The sequence below is a fragment of the Myripristis murdjan genome, chromosome 10 (assembly GCF_902150065.1).
Source record: "Myripristis murdjan chromosome 10, fMyrMur1.1, whole genome shotgun sequence".
Classification (NCBI taxonomy): domain Eukaryota; kingdom Metazoa; phylum Chordata; class Actinopteri; order Holocentriformes; family Holocentridae; genus Myripristis; species Myripristis murdjan.
Window position 1 is genome coordinate 21476089 of NC_043989.1, and position 24764 is coordinate 21500852.

General features: G+C 44.4%; 2 protein-coding genes across 5 annotated transcripts in view; one reads left to right on the plus strand and one right to left on the minus strand.

Annotated features, from left to right (window-relative positions):
- Positions 1-3542: 3542 nt before the first annotated feature.
- On the plus strand, positions 3543-16175 carry bicc2 (bicaudal C homolog 2). Its single transcript, XM_030062304.1, has 19 exons — positions 3543-3828; positions 5738-5784; positions 6232-6301; positions 6495-6574; positions 6809-6970; positions 7399-7452; positions 7698-7913; positions 8558-8821; positions 9126-9257; positions 9651-9840; positions 9954-10099; positions 10677-10882; positions 11322-11430; positions 12064-12103; positions 13468-13631; positions 14919-15138; positions 15328-15494; positions 15769-15868; positions 16045-16175. Exons 1-19 carry the CDS (start codon positions 3543-3545, stop codon positions 16173-16175), a joined length of 2784 nt encoding a protein of 927 aa, XP_029918164.1.
- Positions 16176-19189: 3014 nt separating this feature from the next.
- Positions 19190-24764, minus strand: part of LOC115366725 (testican-1-like) — a 109942-nt gene continuing 104367 nt past the window's right edge. For all 4 annotated transcript variants that reach the window (XM_030062308.1, XM_030062306.1, XM_030062307.1 and 1 more), the window contains 5 exons: positions 24421-24540; positions 23609-23830; positions 23172-23234; positions 22386-22523; positions 19190-20664 (listed from right to left, as the gene is read on the minus strand). In XM_030062308.1, coding sequence (XP_029918168.1) covers positions 20468-20664; positions 22386-22523; positions 23172-23234; positions 23609-23830; positions 24421-24540 — 740 coding nt within the window. In that variant the 3' untranslated portion in view covers positions 19190-20467. The remainder of the gene's footprint in view (positions 20665-22385; positions 22524-23171; positions 23235-23608; positions 23831-24420; positions 24541-24764) is intronic.

Below are 24764 nucleotides of genomic sequence, written 5' to 3' on the forward strand. Positions count from 1 at the left end.
GGAATGAAAACCTGCAGACAATGCAATTTTAAAACTTACGTGTGTATGCGCGTATGTTTGTGTGCATATGTCTGAGTGTGAGTGTGTGTTTGATAGAAAGGAGTCATAGGTATAGGTTTAAGTTCAGCGACCATATAAGAAAATATAATATTAAATAATATAACATAATACCAAATAAGTGTATTACAATGTGCTAAATGTCTGTTTTGGGAGGTAATAAGGCTGTGTTTACATTTTTTTATAGACAGTGTCTCAAAATGAATACAGTAAAAATGCTTAGACCTGTACAGGATTCATTTTATAGGCAACTAGTAAACATCAGTGCATGCGGGTACACATGCAACAGTGTAAGCAAGGGGTATATTCTCACTGTGCCCTACCTTACAGCCTCACTAATGCTACTTGTTACAAAAGGTCATTATTATTATTTTAAATTACAGCTAGCTCATATACCTAACGTGACCTAACGGCACATTTTGACTGCCAATTCACACTCAATGCACGTCTCACAGTTTAGCCGTGCTGAAAAGGAGGCCGGATTAATTTTGAGTTGATTGGTAATCTTGAAAAGCCATAATTTGGTCAAAGGATGCTATGTTGGATATAAGTATAAAACAAGATGTTCAACTGTAATTTTTCTTCCCCAAGAATCATGAATAAGACATAAGAACTAGGCTTTTTGTCAGTCTGCAAGTAAAATTTAATTATTTGTCCTTATTCACTAATTCATATTCACAGTCACGGGGGAGCTAGTTCACCGCAAGGCTAACACACAGTCGAATCCCAGGCTCCGATTCAGCTGATGTCAGAGTCTTTGCAGAAGGGAACTGACTTGGATGTGCAAACTCAGAAACACAGTAAACACCAGGGCTAAGATTTCTCCCCGGGCCAGATTTTTAGGGGCATGCTGGTCCTTTTCAGGAGCAGTTAAACTGAGCTATGAAATCATTTGTATGGCATATAAATGCACCCACCCACTGTGCAGAACTGAGATTTGTTTTATCTTAAATCTTGTGAACGGAATAACAATTAGAGTATTTTGTATGGCTTCAGGCTGTATATTCATGTGTTTTTTGATCAAAATCATTCGGCTGTTTTAAGCCAAAATATGCTGGTAAGAATCACCCAGCTGTATAGGATCCCATGATACTGTGAATAAATAACATAACAATAACATGTGAATAAATGACAACTCCACAGGATGCAATGGACAAGAGTGCTTTTTTTTTTTTTTTGCTTTGTTATTTTTAACTTCAACGGCATGTTCTGGATGAGCTGTCAGAGAAAAAAAACCTTATTGCCATGAATTTCTGGACGTTTTCTGCATTTATCGTCAGGGCACTGTGGCTTTGAGCCTTGTACTCCTTGGTTGCTTGTAATCTAGACAATATGGGAAATTAGGCATATTTACTGTTGCACTAATTCACCCAGACCTTCTCAGAGGACAATGAAGTTACCCTGTAAATGTAATGTCTCTCAGCACACACACACACACACACACACACACACACACACACACACACACACACACACACACTTCCATCTCCAGTTAGGTTAGCAGTCATTTTCCATCACGGGCTGCAAAGTCACTTTTTCACAAAACATCCAACATCACCCTCTTTCCTGTGAATAATAGATCCTCTAACCCCTCTCTACAAATTAAAAATCATTCCTATTCATTGTTATTGTTTTTGTTGTTGTTGATGTTGTTGTTATGCTCTCATTGTAGCTCTTCTCAAAGGCCCCCATCTTCATTTACCTGCTGCACGATTGCTGAATTTCCTATAGCCTCAGGAAAGTATTAGCATCATGCTGTATCCCCATGCATCAAAACACAGTTGATCTTAATTCTACATGAGCTTTCAACACCTCAAATCATGTGGATTTGAGGCACTGAAGGGGATCCAGACATCTATCTATCTATCTATCTATCTATCTATCTATCTATCTATCTATCTAGATTAGTGTGTGTTTCCTCTTGGAAAGACTGATGTAAATGCCAGTAAAGAGTTGGACAGAGGATCCATTCCTGAGCTCAGGGTTTGATTTGCTGGCCTGACGGACGGCAGTAAACTGTCCGGGGGTCATCAGTCACTCGGCGGCCCCGGGTCAAACTGTGACGCACGCCGTGACACTTACTGGAAACACACACTCTTTCAAAGAGACTGGGATAAAGGGGGGCAAGGAGAGACACGCAAATTGTGGAGTCAGATTGAACTGGGAACAATTCACTCCTTGACCAGTTGCCATGGTGACACTCTACCTCTGGAGTCATTACATCTCTTGCTCACTGTGCTCCTCGGGCAAAAAAGTTGAGTTTGCAGCAGTTTATAACTTTGGCAAGATTTCTGCACTGCCAAAATAATATTTGTTGATTTGCCCGGGGCCGTATTTGTCTGGGCAATATGGAAAATGGAAAGTTCAGCTAAAGATAGACTTCCAGTCGGCTTGACTAAGTGAGCAGTTTGCTTCTTGCCCTGTTTCAGTCCTCATGAGGTTTCTAACTTTGTGAAATACCAGCAAGGGAGTTGAGTGGTTAACACAGAGCAGATTTTTCTTACTCTTCTCCTCTTTATTTTAATTCTTCACACATCTCACCCCCCTGTTCCTGAAGTTTATGACTTTCTCCCTGCCTGCCTGTTCGTAAACAACTGGGTTGCCAGGCAACGGGGCAAGCATAGCATTAGGGCTGTAGGGTTGGTACTGAAAGATATTTGTTTTATTTTATTTTTTTTTATCTAACACATTGTTTCAATCCACCCCCTCACCCTTATCCCTACCCTCCACCACACACACATACACACATACACACACACACACGCACACACACACACACACACACACACACACACACACACACACACACACACACACACACACACACACACACACCCCTCCACCCCTGCCTCTGGAATCTCAAGCCCTCTACATCTCATTCAGAGGAAGCGGAGGGAGGGGACACATGGACAAATCATGTGCAGTGAAACCCAACTTAAGCACCTGTTTTCTAGTCGGCTCTGTGTGCTGCTTTGAATGTGATTTCTGCTGTGTGTGTGTGTGTGAGTGTGTGTGCCCTGGCGTGATGGTGTATCATGCCTTTTCACAGGCCTTTTCGACCCACATAATCTGGGGATAGTGAACTGAGGATTACACCAGATTTGCTGGGAGTACAGCGAATCTCTGCCGCAGTTGTAGATTCTGTCTGTCCGGAGCCACCTTGGATGGAGAAGTCATGGCCTTTGGTGCAGTAAAGATGTGCCTTTCTCTGCACATCACCACAACATCATTGTGCACTGAAAAGCCACAAGAGCAGTTACTTCCATGCTGCATGGCTCAGAGGGAATGAAAAAAGAGAGAGAGGGAGAGTTAGATTTGTGAAGTAAATTAAGTAAAGGGGGCGGGGGTATAAAGAAGGGGCAGAGGGGGTGTTTCTTGCCCCTCTCTCCCCTTCTTTTCACTCTCTCCTGGTCTCCTTGGTCACACACACACACACACGCATACACACACATACACACACACTCTGACGAGGGCTCAGTCCTGCTATGGCCACCACCGCCGAGGAGAGCTCTCCGGTCCCGGCCACGACAGCACCGCAGCAGCCTGACTTTGAACCTAGCGTAGAACCCGGCTCAGCAGCAAAACCTGAGCCCAGCGATGCTCAAGCGCCGTCCCAGCGTGACAGGGAGGAAGAGGAGGATGAGGAGGAGGAGGAAGGGGCAGGAAGCTCAGGACCGGGGCAGCAGAACGCAAGAGGGCAGAGCTCGGACCCGGAATGGGTGGAGGAGAGGTTCCGGATCGACAGGAAGAAGCTGGAGAACATGCTGTACGGTGAGTGGGTGTGAATCAGTCTCAAACATTATATCTCATAGAGACTAGTCGTTTACCTCCTGGAATATTCCTTTAAATTACCCATGAATTAACTTGAAACTTAGAGAAAAATATTGCACAACAGTGGCACAATGTATCCTCTGTATCTGCTGGTTGCAACACTTCACTGAAGCTACATCACATTTATATTGGGTGAAATATTCAAACCCAAGATGCCATTGTTTCATGGCTGCAGCATTACATCACATAGTCAATATCCAGATGTCTTGTGCATCATTTTATCCACATTTCACTGTAATTCAGCAGGACATATTTGATATCTTTGGAAACCTTGGGATCTCCTCTAGAATTTAAAATGATGTTCTGTGGGTTTGAACAAAGCCCGGCGTGCATTTGTAAGGACAAACCCACTCATAGAGCCGGCAGAGTTGAAAGAACAGTGTAAACTCACTGTTTCTCAGTTTCCCCCTTGATGATCCTTCTTCACATTCAGCACCGGCGAGCTTTTTCTTCTGAAAGTTATTCTGCCTTGTTGACGCCTACAGTATCATGACCTCCCGGTGGGCTCTTGTTATCTCCCCTGACCCTGCGTGTCTTGTCAGGCTTTCCAGGTGGCTGTGCTGTTGTTGTCACCATCAATATAACTGCCATCCAGTAAACTCCTGTAGCTGTATCACTATGATTTATGACCTGCAATGGCTTATGCATTCAGAACTCTTTGCGCTATTATCATCCCTGTCTGGGGAGCAGAGGTAACTGCCTCTGTTAGTTATCGCTGCCTGGCAGGTTTATGACAAATACCTCCCCTGTGCTAACTGGGGGAGCTCTTTCTGACAAGTGCGCTACCTCTGGAGAAGGTGGGTGGTATTTGTCTTTTTCGTCCTCACCCGGGCCCTTGATGTGAAAGTGTTGGAGTGGATTCAGCTCTGATAACTGCTGGTTGTTTTTAATGCGTGTGCGGCCGTCTGGGACGGTGCTCCTGTGACTGTTTGTGCAGCCTGACTCAGACATTGAATATCGCATCTCTTTTCTTTGCGGTGCTACTTTATCATGCTGGCATCCTCTGTCAGACTGTATTTGATGTTTAAGTGGATAGGCCAGCAGTGTGGGGAAGGTGAGCAGCGATATGGTAGATTTACACATTCCTTGGTGTTTTTCTTTTTGCAGTTGTTATTTGATTTTTGGTAAGATGGGAGGTCTTTGCGTCAGAGAATGCCATTGATGTGATTAGCTGTCTCTAGGCTAATTTATGACCCCTCCCCACTCTCTTTCTCCACCCCATACTGTTCTCTTCCCATTCCTCAGCTCTGGCCAGCGTCACCCCTAGCGATGAGGGGGGCGGGGGCGTTCCTGGGGCTCCCCCTGTACCCTGTAAATGTCACCATGGAGCCACGGCCTTTTAAAAATGTTTATGTTCCTGGCCACTTCTTCTGTCCCTCACTCTGCAAATTTCAGCCGAGTCAACATTTACTTGTTGACCCTACACAGATGTGCTGCGCTGACCAATCCTGTGCTGCTGGCAAACACAACATGACAAATAATACCACTGAAAAAAGAATTAAAAAAAAATACTTGTTTATCTTTCTGTGTTTATTTTTAATTATGGCTGGGCAATAAGGGCAAAATCAAATATATGTTTGAGCTAATACCTTGATATCAGTATTGCAAGGATATTGTAGTGATGACTATTGGAGCTTTCATAAAATATTTACACCATAGAGATTTTTAATAAACAAGCAGGCAGAAGCTAATAATAGAACAGCTAAAACAGAGAATGCATCCCTTCACTGTAATGTAGGCTTTAAAGCCAGGAAATGACATCACTTACAATATCACAATATCTAATACATATATTATCTATTTGGTGGATGTTTCTGAAATGAAGATCTAAACTTCCTGTGTTTTTCAGCTCCACAACATGGTGACGGTGTGACAGGGGAGGAGTTTTTTGAGAGAGTAAGTAGTATTTCACACAAGAAATGATTTTATTCAGAAACCTAACCGAGCACACAGAAATTTCGGCTGCTATCTACAAGCCCTTTGATAATCCTGCATAAGATCCCTGTTTAAATGTAGCTTACAGATCAGTGAGAGCCTGGCTGCCAGCTTTTTAGTGTTTGCTCTGTGCTCTGCGCCCAGTAATTATTGGTTTTATAGAGGTGATAATTACAGACTTTGAAATGCAAATGAACCTTTGTATTCTTGTACTAAGGACTGTACTGAGTTCTGTTGCTGTGTGATGTGTTTTTGTGTGTGGGTGTGTGTGTGTGTGTGTCGGGCAGGTGTTGCTCTCACAACTAGATGCACCCCCTAGCCCTCGCCGTCCCCTCAGCAACCTCTCTCTGTCTTACGCCACTTTGTCTTTGTCTTGCGTGCTCTCTGATTGTTTATTTGCCTCCACAGGTGATGAGAGAAACTGACACTCAGGTGAAATGGCCTTCCAAGCTGAAGATTGGAGCCAAGTCAAAGAAAGGTGACAAACCTTTGATATTTCAGACACACCATATCAAAGCCTCCTGACTCTGTCTCCTTCCTCCCACTTGTTTTTGGTCGCTTGCTTTTTCCCACAAATGTATTAAAATTCAACACAATCAAATATATGGCAATAAATTTGCATGACAGTTTTGGGAACTTTCCTGTAATATGAAGCTCTCATTTGCACTTAGACCCCCATGTTAAGGTGGAGGGGAAGAAAGCCAATGTTTTGGAAGCCAAAAAGATGATACTGGAGGTGCTAGAAACAAAGGTGAGTGGGCTGATGCCTTATCATACTTTCACATGTTTGCTGCACTGCTATTATGCCACCGCCACAAAAACGAGTTATTTAGAACATCCTGTGCTACTAACGTAAGAGTTGCAGGGTGGGAGGGCATCGGAGTGTCAAAATGTTCACTGCATCGGCTCATGCATAACTTCTTTTTGTTAAATCTGCACCCTTGAACCTCTGAAATGAAGTTGATACTGAAATCTGATGTTCTAGGTGAACAAGGTGACCCTGAAGATGGACGTGGCCTACACCGAGCACTCCCATGTGATTGGGAAAGGCGGTGGGAACATCAAAAAGGTGATGGAGGTCACGTCCTGTCACATTCACTTCCCAGACTCCAACCGCCACAATGCCACGGGGGAGAAAAGCAACCAGGTAACTTCCTCTGAAAATCAAGGGAGCAAGGTCACATTAACTTTCCCAAAGGTCTGACGAAATGACACCACCACCTTTCTTCTGACTTAAAAGAATATTCCAGTGTGTTGGCCAAAATGCCTTTTTTCCAACATACCCAGACTGACACAAGATGTTTGATACTATTTTCACCTCTGTACATCCAGGGATTCACTTCCTGTGGGTAGCATTTCTTGTTAGCTTAGCATAAACACTTGAAGTCTATGGGAGTTGTTAGCCTCGTTCTGTCAAAGTGAAAAAATGAACATTACAGCAACTCCAAAGCTGTCTGTCTGTTCGATACACAGTGGTATCGAACATCTTGTCTCAGTCTGGAGTATTCTTTAAACTTCCTTTTGAGAAATTAAGTTTCATCAGCTTTTATCACCTGGTTTGGCTTGAATCTGCAGGTCTCCATTGCTGGGCCAATTGAAGGAGTGGAGGCGGCCAGGAAGAGGATAAGAGTGAGTGGTCATGTGACTTACAATTTGAGCAGGGACAGCCAGAGGACTGATTTTAATTTGTTTGAAAGCACAGTGTCTTCACTCCTATCAAGACACAGAGATCGACTGAAAGATTAATAGACCGTTCCCATAACAGATGATAGCTGAGATTGATATATTTGGCCCAACAAAAAAAGCCCAACATTGTTTTCCATCAATGTCTCTTCCTCTCTTCTTTCTCTCACTCTCTCTCTTATCTTTCCCAGGACCTGCAGCCGCTGGCCTTGACCTTTGACCTCCCAGTCAGCCTTGTGCCCCAGGCCCTGCCAGATGCGGGCTCCCCGCTCATCCAGCAGGTAGTGCAGGCTTTAGGGGTCAGCGTGAGCTTCAGGGCCCTGCCGCTCCAGCCTCAGGCACAGCCTCCGTTCTACGGCAGCTGTTGCACCGTGCGGGGCCTGCAGGGCAACGCCGCCGCTGTCAAGGTTAGCATCAAACACTCACATTTACACATTTACAACTCAGGCAGTCCATTTCAATCAATGCACCAGTACAATACAGTCATATTCTCCTGTGTTATAGTGTCCCTATAACAGGTATAAGCTTGTAAACACATGCAGCTGCAGCTTCCCTAGACTGTCCCAATATTACCCAACCATTTTTCAGCTAGACCAAGTGTTTTAAACTACATTTTATACTGACCTCAATTAAACTATGGCAGTATGAACTAACTCAGTATGAAGCGCAGATGCACTTCTTTTACTCATTGTAGTTTTACTCATTTTACAGTTGTCTTACTGTGCCTTTTTTGTTTTGTTGTTATTTTGCATTGAGTTATTGTCTTTTTTGTCTCTGTCTTTCATTCTTTATTGTGCATCGTTTTTGTTTTCATTCTGCATTATTCTTATCTTTCTTATCTTGCTGTACAATCCAAAGGATCCCATGTACTTTTTAACACAAATACTCATGCACATACACATACACACCTGATGCTGATACTGCTACTTCTGCTCATATTGCTTATTGACAAAGTTCATATCGCACATTGTGAGAAGTGAGCAGTTACAGATCATGCAGGAAACATCTCTCCACAACATAGCATCATCTCATTAGGTCTCTCCTCTTGCAGAAGGCAGTGTGCATACTGATGGAGCTGCTGCTGGGGTCAGAGGTCGGCGGTCAGGCAGCAGGGGTCATAGTGAGCAGCCAGCTGGACATCACCTCCCAGCAGCACCTCTTCCTACTGGGGCAGAACGGAGCTCACTTCCTGGGTGTCATGCACCAGACGCAGACCCAGATCGTCCTGCCGGATCTCAGCGCTCCGCAGAACCCCCCCTCGCTGCTCATCCAGGGCAGCCCCGATGGAGTGTGTCTGGCCAGGCAGCAGCTCATGGTAGGCAGGCTGGGGGAAAGAGCTAGAACAGAGAAGATTTTTCGCTAACATTTGGCAGAACTGTGTTGAAGAATAGTCCCAGGAACTGGCTGTTGCTTGTTCTTTCAGAGATTTGAACACTCACACAACCTATTTTTCATTCTTGTGCTCTTTTTTACTACATTGTGCTCTAGATCAATATTTTTGCTCCTGCAATTTCCCCACAAGAATCAATATTAAAATGCCATCTTATCTGATCTTATGTCTGTTTTTTGCCATTCTGTGTGGTGTGTGTGTGCGTGTGTGTGTGTGTATGCACATCCAGGACTGCCTGCCTGTGTGTCTAATGTTTGACATGCGTGAGGATGGTGAAGCAGATCCTCGTAAACTGGCTCAGATGATGCAAAACCTGGGAGTCTTCATTAGTGTCAAGCCAAAAGTCAAGCAGACCAGCAAGGTAAGCTTTGTTGTTTTAATTGGCTACCCATCCAGTGTATTCCATCCAGTTATGCACTAAACAACAACAACAACAACAACAATAATAATGGTAATAATAATTTTCTTAGCAAGGTTACAAAGTGCTTTACAATAAAATAAAATAAAATAAAACACCAAATAAAAGACATCAAAGCAAAGCTAATCTGGGATTACACTAGGGATTTTGGGGATTTTTGTTATTGCTCTTTTCAGACATGCTGAAAAAGGAAAATGCATTCTTATTCAAATTTTTTCTTCAGTGGTCATTCTGATTTCTGTTGTAAAGCCACTCTTCCTTGACTCTAGTTTCATTTGATGCGCTCTAGTGTGTTGAATGCTGATGTAAGGCTCTGCTCTGGTGTTCACGTATCAGTCCGCGGTGGTGAAGGGCCTGGAAAGGAATATCTCCAGTCTGTATGAAGCCCGCCGTCTGCTCCTGGGCCTGGATTCCTGTGAGACTGCCAAGGTAACCAAGATGACCCCCGACCCCGTGCTAGCTGGCAGCGGGCTGACCAGCTATTGGTTCAACATGTTGCTGCAGCAGCTTCGCCTCTCTGAGCAGGGTGAGCGCGCACACCAACGTGTCTGTGTGTTTTGTGTCTCCTTGGCTGGATTTGTACATATGTAAACTTGTGTGATCTTCGACTCACTCTTATGCTGCTCCCCTGCTGGCCAGGCTCTGCTTCCGTTCCCCCTCCTGAGGCGATGATTGGATGTAACAGTCAGACTAAGCCCCGCCCCTCGCCTCCGCCAGGGCTGCTCCCTCCCGCTGACGAGGGGAAGGTGGGACCAAAGGGGAGCGACAGCCGACTGCTGGAGAAGGTTGGATACGCTTGAGTGTACATTTTCAAAATATTGTAAGGGAGAATCCAAGTGGATGAAAGAGTTATAGGGCTGTAATAAAAAAAAAAAAAAAAATCAGTGTCTTTCAAGTCAAAACCTTGAGATTAAAGTCAGATTTTTGAGAATATAGTAAGCCTAGGCATGTTGTACACTGCATTCTCTGTCATCACATCTTTCAAACCCTGAGCGCCTACATAGTACATCCTACAGTGGAATTATTTGAAACTCCTTCAGTTTGTACAAATGTGGCCTCTCTAACCGTGATTTTTCTGTCTGAATAGATGCAATTTTCTCCTCAAAGTCTGTGCACTTAGGCTATTACAACTCTGTGCTCATATTGGCTAAAGGAGAAATACTTTCTTTGTTACTGAAACCAGCTGAACGCCACAGTAAAACACTGACACCTCCATAAAAGCCATTCCTCACCTCAAAGGATTGAATTCAATTTATTCTCGAAGGTCACTGTATTTATTTATCTATTTTAAAAAAAATCATTGCTTTATTACTCTTCCATACAAGTGATACCAAACCAACCACTGAATTTCCTCTTCTTCAGATTCCTGAGAACGAGGACCAGTCTGGCCAATCAGAGGACGAGAGCCCTGGGCCCGTAGTGATGACATCATCAGAGCTGTGCGAGGCAGTGAGCAGCAGCTGTAGGGCTGGGCTGATGAGCCGGAGGGGGAGTCTGCAGGGTCCCGAGCTCAGCAGAGTTTTCAGCCAGGGCAGACGTCACTCCACAGGGCAGGCCCTGACACACAGGTGAGCACACACACACACACACACACACACTCACAGGCACACACAGATATACGCACCTGCACTTGCCAGGTCTGTCTCAAGTTTTCCCTGAATTTGCAAACACAGAAGACCAAATTAGAAAAAAGCAACGCTTGTTGTTTCTATCTTGACCTCATCTATACTTAGCTTTTTTGCTGAATCTCTCATTCTGTAGTCTTGTGGCACTCCAGATAACCCAGAGGAAGACTTTGCAGTGCTGTGCAATTTTACTGGAGCATCTCTGCCCTAATACACTTCATAATGAGCATCACGAAACTGCCTTTGAAATCCTCCTATTAAGGATCAATGTTTCTGCTGCTGCCCTGGGATGTGAAGTAAAAGTTGTTAAGCTCTTCCAGACAGTCATCACAGTCTGACTCACTTTCTCTGTGTGTGTGTGTGTGTCTCCTGTATGTGTCAGATTACTGAACGGAGAGATTGAGGGAGGGAGGAGCGAGAGGAGGAACAGCCTGAGGAGAGAGGTACCGCTGGTACGGGATGCTCTCGACTCTGACTCATCCAAGGCCGAGGTGAGGAGAAACAGGAAATGCAGGTCGCCCCCTTTGTCTTTTTCCTCTCCAGTGGATACATGGCAGCCAAGTTCCTGAAGAATCTGATGTGGATACAACAGATTTTCAGCTCTGGAGTGTCTGTGCCTGACCCCTGAAAACACTTTTGTCACTCAAAAAAAGAAAATGTTTGAGAGTGCTTTTCAGCTGATCGTGGTGTAGACTTTTGAGACAGAGAGAGAGAGAGAAAGAGTGGAGGAAAAAAAGTAGCAACCATGAGATTTAATGCTGATACCTTAACCTTTTGTTCTTATTCTATATTTGGATGACAAGACAGATTGAACACAGTGGCAGCAGCATTCTATTTGTGGTCGTGTGTAATTGATTTGTCACCTCGCTGGTACCTGGGAGATTGAATTCTAGGAATTGATTTTTGTGTTTGTTTGCTCCTCGTCTTATTTGTCATCTCTCACTCTCTGAGGTTACCCTGCACAGGACTAACAAGTTTACCACCATTACAGCAGGATGTGTCGCATCATGTGGGTGTTTGTTCCCGCTGTAAATCAGGTTCCCCTTCCTGTCCTCAGCAGCTGGAGCAAAAATAATTCAATTTCATGCATTATTTACCTTCTCTGTTTTCTGTTTGTGTTGTAGGATTACGACTATGAGAGGAAGAAGCTGCTGGCAACCCGAGGTTAGCGCTCCTAAATGTTTCATCTTTCTTGCTGTTTCGCTGTAGCCTCAAGAGCAGTACACAGACTCATGTACCAACAATTAAGGCACTGCTGCGCAAGCGTTTTTCATTGATCTACAGCCGCTGTGCTGGAGACAGATATATTAAAAGGCATTTCACAGTGGGATTTGGCACAGAAGAAATGTTACATTGCGTTCTGCTTGTCAAACACCCACCCTTACAACCAAGCTGTTGTTTTTGGAGCGGAAGAAGAGGACACAGAGTAGAAAACATTTTACTTCAGCGCCTCACAGAGAGACAGGACTGTGAATCAACAGACTGGCTTAGCTTTTGCCGTGCGAGAGGTGTGGACGTGTTTTGGTAAAAAGGAATATTTTATGATATATGATTGGAAAAACCTCGTCCATTGTTGTGAGGTGGTAGACGCATTTTTTTTTTCAGATTATTGATGGAGAGAACGCATTAATATGCTGAACCGAGCCAGGAATTTGATAGAGGGGACCCATTTCAGTGCTGCACTCTGCCAATACAACTGATGAAGGGGACCTGTTTATGGGCTGCACTGTGCCAAAGTTATAATAGAGTAGCATTGGCACTCCCACTTAATTCACACAGTTTAGGCAGATACACAATACAAGTTACACACACATGCATCCTGGCACAACTGTGTGTGCGCACTAATATGCATGTGAACCTGCATGTGCACACACACACGCACACACATATAAAAGAACCCACAGCCTCATCTATCATCCAGAATGAGAGATACCATGGAGATCTGCAGCCAAATGGTTCTGAATTCCCTCAGTGTTGCTTTATGGGATTATGAATTAGCAGTTTGAATGGGCCATCTGCCTCACAGTCATTAAGATACCCATATGCCAGTATATGAATGGGACATTTACACACACACACACACACATAAGCACACACAAATGATAACCCACCAGTTACAATCCTGTTGGTATTGCACTCTGCGTTGAGTGCTATTACAGTTTTTATCACACATTCACACATGGATCGCATCCTTGTGCCAAGAATCCCAGTGTCATTTGTCAGTCATTTGAGTGTGTGTATCTGTCTCAGTATCAGCGGTCTGCACTTTATTAAGCATGCCACACGCTCGCAGTTAAAATAATCTGCACTGTTTATCACCTTACATGCAGCTTGTCCAGACTATCAGAGGCGTAGATGGAAAATGTCGATGCGTTGCAGTGGTTATTTGTGTGTGGGATCATGTTAAAAAAAAAAAAAATACATACATACATATAAATTCTAATACATATTTCTGTGTAGCTGTAGAGCTGTCTGTGTGCACTCAAAATATGTTTGCTTATTGAATGTGGATTTGTTTTCCTTTTCAGCCATGCAGAGGAAGCCAGTGGTGACAGAGGTGCGGACGCCCACAGACACATGGAGTGGCCTCGGCTTCTCCAAGTCCATGCCAGCTGAGGCGGTCAAAGAGCTCCGCAACATCAGCCGACGCAGCTACAAACCCTACTTGAGCAACAGCAGCAGCCAGCAACAGGTACACCATACAGTAAACATCTTTCCTATCCTTCCCTTCATATCTTGGTAAGGATTATCTCAGGGCCCGACATGGTTTGAGAGCTCGGTTTGATTTGCCAGCAGTGCCCGATGGGCAGAGTTTACGCTTTTGCTGGACTTGTTGAATCTATTCAAACAGCCAAAGCTAAGACTTCCCCTAAATTGCAGTGCAATGAAAATAGTATCCCCATTGTGCCCAGCTGACACAGCCTCGTTTACTGATATTGCTCTCTAACAGTTTCAAACATTTATCTCACTGTGAGGTAAACGCTGCCAATTTGCACGCTCAATTACCTGGGGCTTGATACCATCGCTTCGGTCAACAAACAGGCTCTCTTCAGTATCCTGTTTACCTGGTCTGTTTCAGTTCACGTCCCTGGCTCTTTGTATGCTTTCTGAACAGCCTTTGAATGCTCAGTAGTCAGTGTCTGAGAAGTGGACCGACTTAGGTTAATTAAACCAATAGGGATTTTCTTCAATGACTCTGTTTTCTGTGGAGACTAAGGGAAGCAAGGTGAGAGCACCTGTTCCGCCCCAAGACATTGATTATTTGTGGGGAGCAGTTGCTTCTGTCACAGGTCAGGCAACAGGGGAAAAAGCTTGTTTAGAAACATATTTTCCTTCTTCTCATTAGTTTTGGATGTGTGGCTATTCCCTCCAGCTTCACAAATCAGCATCACAATGGAGAATTTGTAATCACAGATACTTGATCCTTGAAAGTTTTGTTCACTCAGACAGATATGCAGAATGGAGACAGGAAGAGGGGGGATAGTGCAACAGAAACACATGGCTTCAGTAATCCAGGAATTTATGCAGATCATGGAAGGGCACTGATTGAAATTTAAAGGATCTATTCCCTCAAAATACAGAAAAAGCTCTTCCCCCACTTACCCACAGTGCAATCTATCCATAAAGACAGATGCCAGTTCTAATTCGTACTTGTTCAAAGTGGCTGGATACAGTTTCCCAATGATCTTCAGCCCGGGAAATTCCCAGGAAAAATCTTCACTCCGGAGGTCTGTGGATTATGCCAGGTATCCGTGTCATTGTTTTTGGAAAGAGCTGTTGTGGCTGAGTTTTTCCACATGTTGAATTTTGGCATATAAGCTCCATCCCTATTGTACTGGAGTGCAATCACACAGACACTATGCAGATAGATAGATTCCACTATGGTAAAATACTATATATACATATGTACATATAGTATTTTGGGTGGAGTGTTCCTTTAACCTTGTCATCACCACCATTTCTCTCTGTACCCCTCTAGTCATGGGCTGCTCAGGCTGGGAAGGACAGAGCGTGTAACGGCAGCAACTCGGACAACTGGAGGGACAGAAGGGGCTCCGCATCTTCATCCTCACCTGTGTCCTCCTCCTCGTCCTCCCCTTCCTCCCCACCCTCCACCTTCTCTTCGTCCCTGTCGTCCTCTGCCTCCTGCTTCCCTGTGTTTGCGTCCTCGACGAACAGAAGCAGAAGTGACAAACCCTGTGAGTTCCCTCCATGTGCATGCACAGATATGCTGTTATCATTTTGTGACTCATGACAGTGTCAGTTAATGAAACATCCAGTCAAGTGTTTTTGGATTTTTACTGGCCAGAATGAATTTAAGGTGGTGGTGATACTCGCTTTCTTTGTTTTTCACCGCTTTATCCTTTGAACTTGTCCCTGATGCCCAGTGGAGAGCTTCCTGAACAGCGGTTGCTACTTTGAAGGTGTTTCCACATCCAGAAGGGCATCGACCTGCAGCCAGCGGAGCCCCTCACCCCAAATCACAGACGACCTGCCTGAGCTGCTCATCCAGCTGGGCTTGGGGAAATACACAGATGTGTTTGAGCAACAGGAGGTAAACATGCACAGAAAATTGTGAGGAATCACAGACTTCTTAGCATGAGTGCAAACTTTTGAGAAACGGTTTTCTGTATTTGGCATTTTTTCATCATCACTTACACATGGCATGCTGGCTTTTGGTTTGGTCGGCTCTGTGGGTGTTGCTGAGTTTGAATCTAGTCTGGTATGAAGACGTGCACACACACACACACGTTGCCCCACAGCCAAGCATGTTATGCATTATGAATGAGCATCGTGATGCAACTCCTATCTGTGTTCTGTTCACCCAGATTGACTACCAGACATTCCTCACTCTGTCTGATGAAGATCTGAAAGAGGTGGGTGTCTCCACCTTTGGGGCCAGACGCAAGATGTTACTGGCAATCTCAGGTAAGCGTCTGATGTCTCAGGTTGAAATCAGGTCAGCTTTTCCATTTGTCAAGGTGTTAGGTAGCTGACAGATGAACGTGAATCATTTTGCTTTCAATCAGTTTGCTTACTCTCCGTATTCTCTCTCTCCTAACATCTTGGTGTAACATCTTCTCCCTGTTTATCTTCCTAAGCAGACCTGAACAAAAGCAAGAGGAGGCTGTCAGACACACCCACTGTGAAGCCTGGATACCTGGAGGGTGGGGCCAGCGGCAGACTTCCACGAATCATGGATGTAGAAGCAGCCGCTCAGAGTAACCGTTGGTGAGAGGAGACGCCGGCCAGCTCTGAGCTTCATCTGACCAAGCTGGAAATATAAAACTTCTACATTGAATCCGTTGCCCTTGCAGAAGTTTCACATCAGTTTGATCTCAGCCATAAGTGAACAAGTATGAAATTTCCCTGAGAGCAGCAGACAATATGTCAACATCTTTACCCAGTGCCTTCCGCCTACAGCCATAACCCAAAGCTTTTGATACAAGCTCAAACTCAAGACAAGGAGGTCTTCTCTTTGAGACGTCTGATTCCACCAGAAGCACACTTTTGAATATAATGTGTTCACATGCCTTGGTGGCATCTTTTATTCTCAGAAAGTGCCTTTTTATGCAAGCCGCTACTCCAGCCTATGCCATGCGTTGATGGTACTGTTAACCACTTCATATATGCACTGTAAAGAGAGATTTACATGAGAGAATCAAATTGTATTATGGTAGTGATAATGAATAAACTGTTTCCATTAATGTTGCGAGTGAGGATGGTGTTTTTCATTGCCAGCCACACATAGCATTCAACTCAAAGTGATGGACCCACCACCAGAGGGCACTGGTGCCATACACTGTGATCGGGAATTCAAGTCACATCCTAATTGCATGAGGAATAATGGATTTGTTTCAGTAGGAAATACAGTGGCAGTGGCATTAAAGAGTATGATGTGCAAGCTGGAGCTGCCTCTGAAATATAGCAACATTCAGATAAGAAAAAAAAATGAATTAGAAAACCTTAATAGGTAAATAGATTTATTGGTGTGAAAGTAATGTGAAACTCCTTTTAATATGGTTTGGTCTCGCTTGGCTACACACCTAAAAGTTCCAATTAAATTTATCACTCGTTGCCAGCAGTGAAGCCACTGGAACCGTTTATGAGTTGTTTGCTGTTTAATTTATTTAGAACAGGACTACTTCCAGTAATTAAGTGGGATCACAGGGATACCTTTGCCTCCCCAGCAAAGTATTGGTAAGAGTGGCATGATCTCTCTCTGAAATTAAAAATTTGGATTCATTTTGCTGGTTAACAGACTGAAGTGAATGGTCCAAGAAATCTCCAGCATCTCCCATGTTGCCTTCCCATAACAAGGGGAGTTTTGGTTGAAGAGGCCCCCTTGCCTGAGGGAGGAGGGGCTGCTCTGATACGTTCAGACTATCCACAAGCTGCCTGGTGCAGTGGCAGCCAAGCATGAAAGAGAGTGTGAGTGGAAGAGGTGGGCTGTGACAGATTAGGGAGAGATGATCCCTACTTATTACAACGTCTGTGCCAATTACATAAGCAGGCTTTAGACCAGTGGTCCTCAAATCTGGTCCTCCGGGCCCAGAGTGCTGCTGGTTTTCAATTCTGCCACGTAGTTAATTGCATTCCCCTGTCATCCAAGGTCTAAATCAAGCCCTGATTAGACAGCTAGAATGAACTACCTGGCAGAATAGAAGGCCAACAGTACTCTGGACCCTGAGGTCTAAATTTAAGGAGCACTGCTTTAGACCTTACATCCATTTGGATGACAACCGTACTTGGCACATGGCCCGGTAATTAGGCTATGAACAACGCCAATTTGCAGTCCCTCCCTTTTAAACCAAGCACTTTAAACATAGGTCTCCATCACACAGACCATCAAATCAATGAGAACAGAGACACAATTGAAGTTAAGGCTTTATATTATCCGAGATAGTTTTAATGAGTGCAAGCACGGTCATTTAAGAATTGTTTAAGGAAATCAGGATGAAGAAAAAATATTCACAGCAGCTTATCAGGAAGCAGTATGGTGAAAACACACTGTAAGACTACAACACAAATAACTAGCACCAAGCAACACAATATCTCATGTTAAATAAACTAGTTCAAGTTGCTCCCTTTAGGCCCCAAATGGTACCAATTATGCACAACTCCCCACTCCTGGCTAATAACTGGTCTCCATGGAGACCCTGGACTAAGGGGAGGACAGGGAAGCCATCTGTGGATAGTAAAAACTAAAATTAGAGAAACGAAGCAGGGGAAAGCAGTGCCCTGAAGATAACACTCAATCATGCATCTCCCTTACTGAAATGAAGATTGAGCTCACTCCAGGAGAGAGTGAGGCCTGAGAGGAAGGAAAATAAGAATGATGAAGTGGGCGTGAAGACTGCAAGGCTTGAAAGTGAGCAGCGGTGAGTGATGCATGTGTCTTGTGTTAACATAATAAAATCGAAAGAAATGTAAAGTTTGGAGGTGCGCATTTTCAAATATGACCTAGCCAACAGTCATGTGAATTTAAAGACTCTGTGCTGGTGGCTAAATCAGTTTTAAAAAAACAAAACAAAACAAAACAAAGCATGATGCAGCATTCACAAAAAAATCGTTAATGCTCCACATTTGTCCTGCGGCCTTAAGATGGTAAAACGTGCAGATGGGCAAATAATGTAGCTCTAGCTATGGCCAGAAAATTGAGTAATTATACACTCTGTAGCTCCTGGTGTAATTTGTTTTTACATAATTAAGTCTATTGTCTATTGTATGCTATACAGGAGTTTCTAAGCTGGCTCCTCACAGTTAGGCGATTCAGCTGCCCTCCTCTGATTGTTGGTGCAATGCATTTTCAAACATGCTGAGCAGGCTGTTTCAAGTCAGCAGGGTCAGCTGTCCAATTAGCCGATGACATTACAAAAAGACTCATTAAGCTTTTATGTTGTTTTCTAACAGCTGGGCGCTTCTACTTTTGTGCTTCTTCTTTGTCAAAGCCAGGTGATAAAAGTATCTTCTGTTGTAGCCGTTTATGTCTGTGACAACATCTATGGAGAAGAGCAAAACTGGTGGAAGGCTTTCATTGTTCCACTGCAAAGAAACCTCAGAGGAAAAGAAGCCTCAGAAAAGAAAAAAAAAACAGCAGGAAATATGAGAAAGAAATTTGACTATCCACCGAGGAAAGAGATGTGTCTTCATCTCACCATAATTTTGACTTTATTTCTGTAAAGACCCAACATGGATATGACACTAGTTGTGCAGCAACAGGAGAGCGACAGATGCATGGACACAGGCTTGGAAGGTTCCAAAGACACCCAAAGTGCCACTTTACTTAAATTTTCAAAGTTACAAATAAAAGTTCACTTGTTGACATGGTGACAGTTTCAATTTTAAATCACTGAACATATCCAATGTTGGGAGGCAGAACACAGCCTCTTCTCTGCTCCCCAGCTTCATGTGTCCTCCCAGCTCAGGAGCAGATTCTTCTTCTCGTTCTTCGAGTGTCCATGCACAGTCAAACAGCCTCAACAGCCTCACTGGCCAATTAGTGAAAGAATGGCTGGCTGCCTGAGACACTGCAGAGTTGTAGGCCTGGTAGTTTGCTTTTCTACACTGCTATCCTTCTGTGAAGCGGCAACATGTACTTTCTACCTCCTGAGATTGGGAGAAGAACCAAAGAGACACTAGACGGCATCAACATAGCAACAAAGTATTGTAGCAGCCAAATGGGCATCACGTTCTGTTTGAGATGCATAGAGCTAGACCTGGCCAGGTAAACCTCTCTTTCACAGAAACACGATGAGGAACATGCAACAACAACGACAATACATCATTAATCTCATTGCTTCCTGGGCTTTCTGGGACATTCAAGATCAACGATTAAATAATTTACAATTCTCCAAGAAATTACAGACGGAGCTTCTCAGAGCCTTGGAGGGTGTGGTGGCCACTGCAGAAACATTGGGAGGGGGGGGGTCCAGCAGGGGAACACAGAACATGAGAATTAATGTTTGATGGAAGGACAGGGAACCAAGCCCAGAATCTGTCCGTCCTGTTGGAAACATATTTACATTCGACACTTCAGCTAACATCTCTGGCCCCGCAAACTGACCAGAGGTTCTGACATGGACACACAGAGATAGAGAGAGAGGAGAGAGAGAGAGGGAGAGAGAGAGAGAGAGAGAGAGAGAGAGAGAGAGAGAGAGAGAGAGAGAGAGAGTGAATATAGAGAAAATAGAGCAGAAAATCCATGTTAGAGGCGGTTAAAGATTGTAGGTTTGGGGTAGATGGAAGCAGGAAGTGGACAGCTTGAGCAGAATTCTAAAGGGGAGTCTCTGTTGAAATCTAATAGGCTCTCTGTTTTCTGTCTGAGGGAAGAGGAAAAACATTTGATGAAGAAGAGGTCAGAAAAGGGGCATGAAAAAGAGAGATTTTGGTAAGGGACAGGGGGATTACAAGAGCAAGTTCAGGAGCCAAAAGATGGTGGCTGGAGGAGACACTGGAATGGCTTCAGATCTGTGCTGAGTTAACGGTGTTTCCTGGTCGGCTGATGGCAGAGTAAATGGAGCGGAGCTACCAAACGTAGCCAATCTCATCATCTTTGTCATCCTCCTCGTCCTCATCGTCTTCGATGGCTCCTCGAGGGTGGATCCGGCCCCGCCTCTTCTTCTGCCGGGTCTGCCCAGTCTGTGATGGCTCCTCCTCCTGGTCGTCAAGGAGAATGACTGCGCCGCCGCTGCCAAAATCCCCCGAGGTCTCCTGCTCCTCATCTGTAGGGAGATGCACGAAAAGATAGACAGGTATGCAGAAAGACAGGTTAGGGGCATTAAAAAACAGAAGACCATATGCAGAACATCATTGCTAGATGATTCCACCGAGTTTACAATTTGAGGATTACACGGTTCCCTAAAATGCAGTTATATTTCACACTTTCATCTTCTGATGAAATCTGTCACATTTTCCTATGTTTGGACTCTTCAAAAGCTTGACAGCTGACGGCAAAATGCTTCTGCTTGAACATAGATTTTAAAATTTTCTGTTACTGCCTCTCACCATCAGTCACTCCAGTCTTGTTGGTTCCTGCTAGTTCCACATGTCAAGCAAGGACCAGAATATCAACCGAAAAATCCAAAGTTTCTGTATTTTTGTGCCAGAAGAAGTATCCAAAGGTTTGGTACCAGTGCAGGGGAAACGCTTCCAAAATAAACCCCTGCTTGGCCCTTGGTGGTTAGATTATTGTGATGGGCAGAGTTCTCTTGTGGAGGGCAGCAGCTACGTTTCTATCTGCTGGCTCAATCTACGGCCAGATGGAAGAGGTCCAGCCGGAGGCCCCTCAAATGGAGTTAGCTGAGCGTGTTAGACAAGCGAAGGGCTGCTGCTGCTGTCAGTGTGTGTATGGCGGTGGCCAAAGAAACACCTCATCAGTATTGGAATTGCAATTACCGGCTTTGGACAGCACTGGCATTCAAGGGAGCCATAATCTGCGATTTTGAGTTTTTTATCCATTGATTGGTGATCAGATTATCTGTCTAATTTCTTTCTTCCACAGTAAAATTCCATGACCACTGATCTGCAGCAAACTGCGTCGCTGGCCTATTTGTATTTCAAAATTGCAAAATCACGCTGCTCTCACTCCCTGACTACTCCTTTTAAAACAGCTACTTGCTGGCTCGGAATTTCAATTCCCAGTGCGTAACTTGGCACCCAACATTACAACTACAAAATATTCAAAGTAACAAGGGTAACACCATGTAGTGAGCAGACCTTACAAGAAACGTATGTCAATTTTTAGAGGCTGGATAGGTGTATCAAAGCACTTAATTCAATGATAATTTCCTGTCTCAGTGCATCTCCTTGGACTCCAACACTAGTCAGCAATATACGGGCTTCTGTTACCTTTAATCAGTGGTTAACAAAACTATCAAAGACTTAAAACGAGTAATCTGACCACCAGTGTTACATATCAGAAGCAGAAAAAAAGCAGAGATTAAAAATAACCCAGACAGACTGTCTTCAAAGAAATGCTTTATGTTAGCTATTTCCTAGATGGACCTTGGATGGATATACAGATGCCAGCATAAAGATACAGAGAGGAAGAGAAAGAGGGGAGAAAGAAAGAGACAAATTACCACCCACACTAGTCTGCATGTCTAAGAGCAAACTCTTCATTGTGGCTCTCCCTGTGTTACAGCGCTGCGTTTAAGGAGAAGCTCTCTCGGTAACACAGGCAAAGAGAGAGGACAGTCAGTCAGCTCTAGCACCTGGATCAAAGAGCAAACCCAAAGACAAGTCAGCAAGACAAACGGGAGCCACAGGGGACGACGACACTCCAGCAAAAGCTCCTCAGACTGGACCCGACGGAGAGTGCCACACATTTGTCACCATTATCCGAGTTACTATTTTTAGGTTAATCCCTGTGGAATTGTGATGAAACATAAAACCCTGCTTTGATTTCCTAGAGTGAATGCGTGGGCAGACGCTGTCTCCTTACCACAGTTGGGGTTGCCCTGTTTTCTGGAGCCGGCGATCTCGTTGCCGTATTTGTCCACACACCAACACTGCCCAATGCTGCCGTGGCACTGAGTTGGCTTGAAGTAGCCGTCATCAGTGCAGCGAGGGATATAGGAGCCTACAGAGAGGGAGAAAGAGAAGAGGACAGAGGTGAGGACAGGATGGAGGATTCAGATGGAAAAGAGAGAGGAAGAAAATAGAAAATTATTATTAAAAGCGAGGATATGAAGATGATGAGAACAGTACATAGGCAAAATCCTTCCCTGGTAAATAAAATAAAATAATTTAAAATAAAATAAAATATGTATCTTCCCCTGTAGTTGGGATCAAAGTTCTTGTGTATTCACAAGAGATCTGAGACCTGCAATCAATAACCACTGTGAGGGCTGCAAGACAGCGGCCATACATCCTGCTTAAAGGGGACTAGTTGCTATCAATAACACACACACACACACACACACACACACACACACACACCCTTATTTTCTTTTACCTTCATGTGACCCAGTCAAAGCCCATTTCTCAAGCTGTGTTTCATTATGAGCCGGAGGCCTGAATGATGTGGCCGGTTGAGACAGAGCTCATGTGCACAAAATGTCAAAGTACAAGCGTGTGTATATTCAAATGCCACAGTTTCTTTTTATCTTGTTAACCCTTTGGTGTAAAAAGCCTAACCTGAAACACACAGCATGTTTCTGTGTCCAAGGAGTGTGTGTGTGTGTCTGTGGATAAGGAGCGAGTGATTGACAGCCGCCACCAGACTGACCTATGAGGCTCTTCCGTCGGCTCTGAATCTGAATCCTGCTCTTCTCGTTTTGGCAAGGCAATCCTAAGAGCAAAAAAACACACAAAATACTGCTTCATTAAGCCAACGCGTCCTCTGTCTCTCCTTTCACCTGTTCCCCCCATCAATCCTCCAGTATCATTTTGATTTCTGATCCTTGCCACACTTTTCTCTCTATCCATCCATCTCTACCTCACAAACAGCCACCTTCCTCCCCACTTGTGTCATCAGTCTCCACCCGACTCCCTTCACTTCACTTTCATCAATTCATCATTCCCTTGACAGCTTTGTCTCCCCCCTCCCCTCCTGTAGCATCATTTGTATTCCTAGTGAACTTTTCTTCCCCCCCCGGCCTTCCTATTGCCTCTTCTACATACATCAAACTCTAACAAACTTTTTTTCCCCCAACCTTCCCTCACCCTCGGGCTTCTGGAAGCAGTAGCACCACTCGTTGTTGGACAGTTTGCCGTCTTTGAAGGAGTCACAGGAGTTGAAGAGGGGCTTCATGCACAGCTCATACTTGTCCAGGTAGATGGCGCTCAGCTCTGATTGGTCCAGCAAGAGGTCAAAGTTCATGTCCAGCTTGTTGAACATCCAGCCCAGTGAGTCTTTGCAGATGGGCAAGATGCTGGTGTCAAAGCCTGGGGGTGGGGCGGAGAGAGAGAAAGTAAAGAGTCAGAAGAGCAGCAGAGAATGAAAATCAACACACACTTCCATCAACTGCGTCAAACGGAACAGAAACACACGCCAAAGGTCCCTGCCACATTGTTGTGTCCTTGAATAAACTGTCTCCATCAGCCTTTATTGCATTTTGTCTGTATTGACACCTCCAGCTTGTCTGCCTAGCACAAGAACATTTTTGCGAAATTTTCATTTTTGAGGAATTTCAGCATTGCAGTGTTGTTCTCCACTGCTGAAATGAGGATTTAAGAAACTGCAGAACACTGCAAACACAGTTTCATCTGTTTAAAGCTCTTGTAACTGTGTGTGTGTGTGTGTGTGTGTGTGTGTGTGTGTGCGTGCGTGTTTGTTAGTGAGTGTGGCTCTAGAGACATGTTGAAACATGTTGACATTACAGAGAACAGACCAGAGTTGCTGTGAGCATCACCACCATTCCTCGTGAGGATTGGAAAGAGCAGCTGTTCAACAGAAAAGAGAAAAAGGGCACAAAGGCACACACACACACACACACACACACACACACACACACACCCTGGATAGTTGTACTCACGTCCAGTGGTGGAGTCAAAGCTGTCAGAGGATTTTAGGTCTCTGTTGGCGTCGAGGTGCAGAACTCCAAACCAGTCCTTCAGCCTGGAGGCCAAGCTGTGGAGCTCTGTGTCACTGCAAGCTGCACACACACACACACACGCACACACACACACACACACACACACACACACACACAGAGGGAAAGCGAGAGAGAGAGGAGGAAAAGAGAAAGAGAAGCTGTCAATCGTTTGCAGTCAAGTGTCACTTCATTTCCCATCTGCACTTTCCCTTTCTCTTTATTCCTTTCTGTTTCAGTAAACATTGGGGAGTTATAACTAACAACTGACTGCTGCAATCTCTTGA

Coding starts and splice junctions, on each gene's coding strand:
- bicc2 (XM_030062304.1), top strand. CDS start 3,543: ATGGCCACCACCGCCGAGGAGAGCTCTCCGGTCCCGGCCACGACAGCA. Junction 11,431..12,063: donor CTGACTCATCCAAGGCCGAG/GTGAGGAGAAAC, acceptor TTTGTGTTGTAG/GATTACGACTATGAGAGGAA. Junction 15,869..16,044: donor GATGTTACTGGCAATCTCAG/GTAAGCGTCTGA, acceptor CTTCCTAAGCAG/ACCTGAACAAAAGCAAGAGG.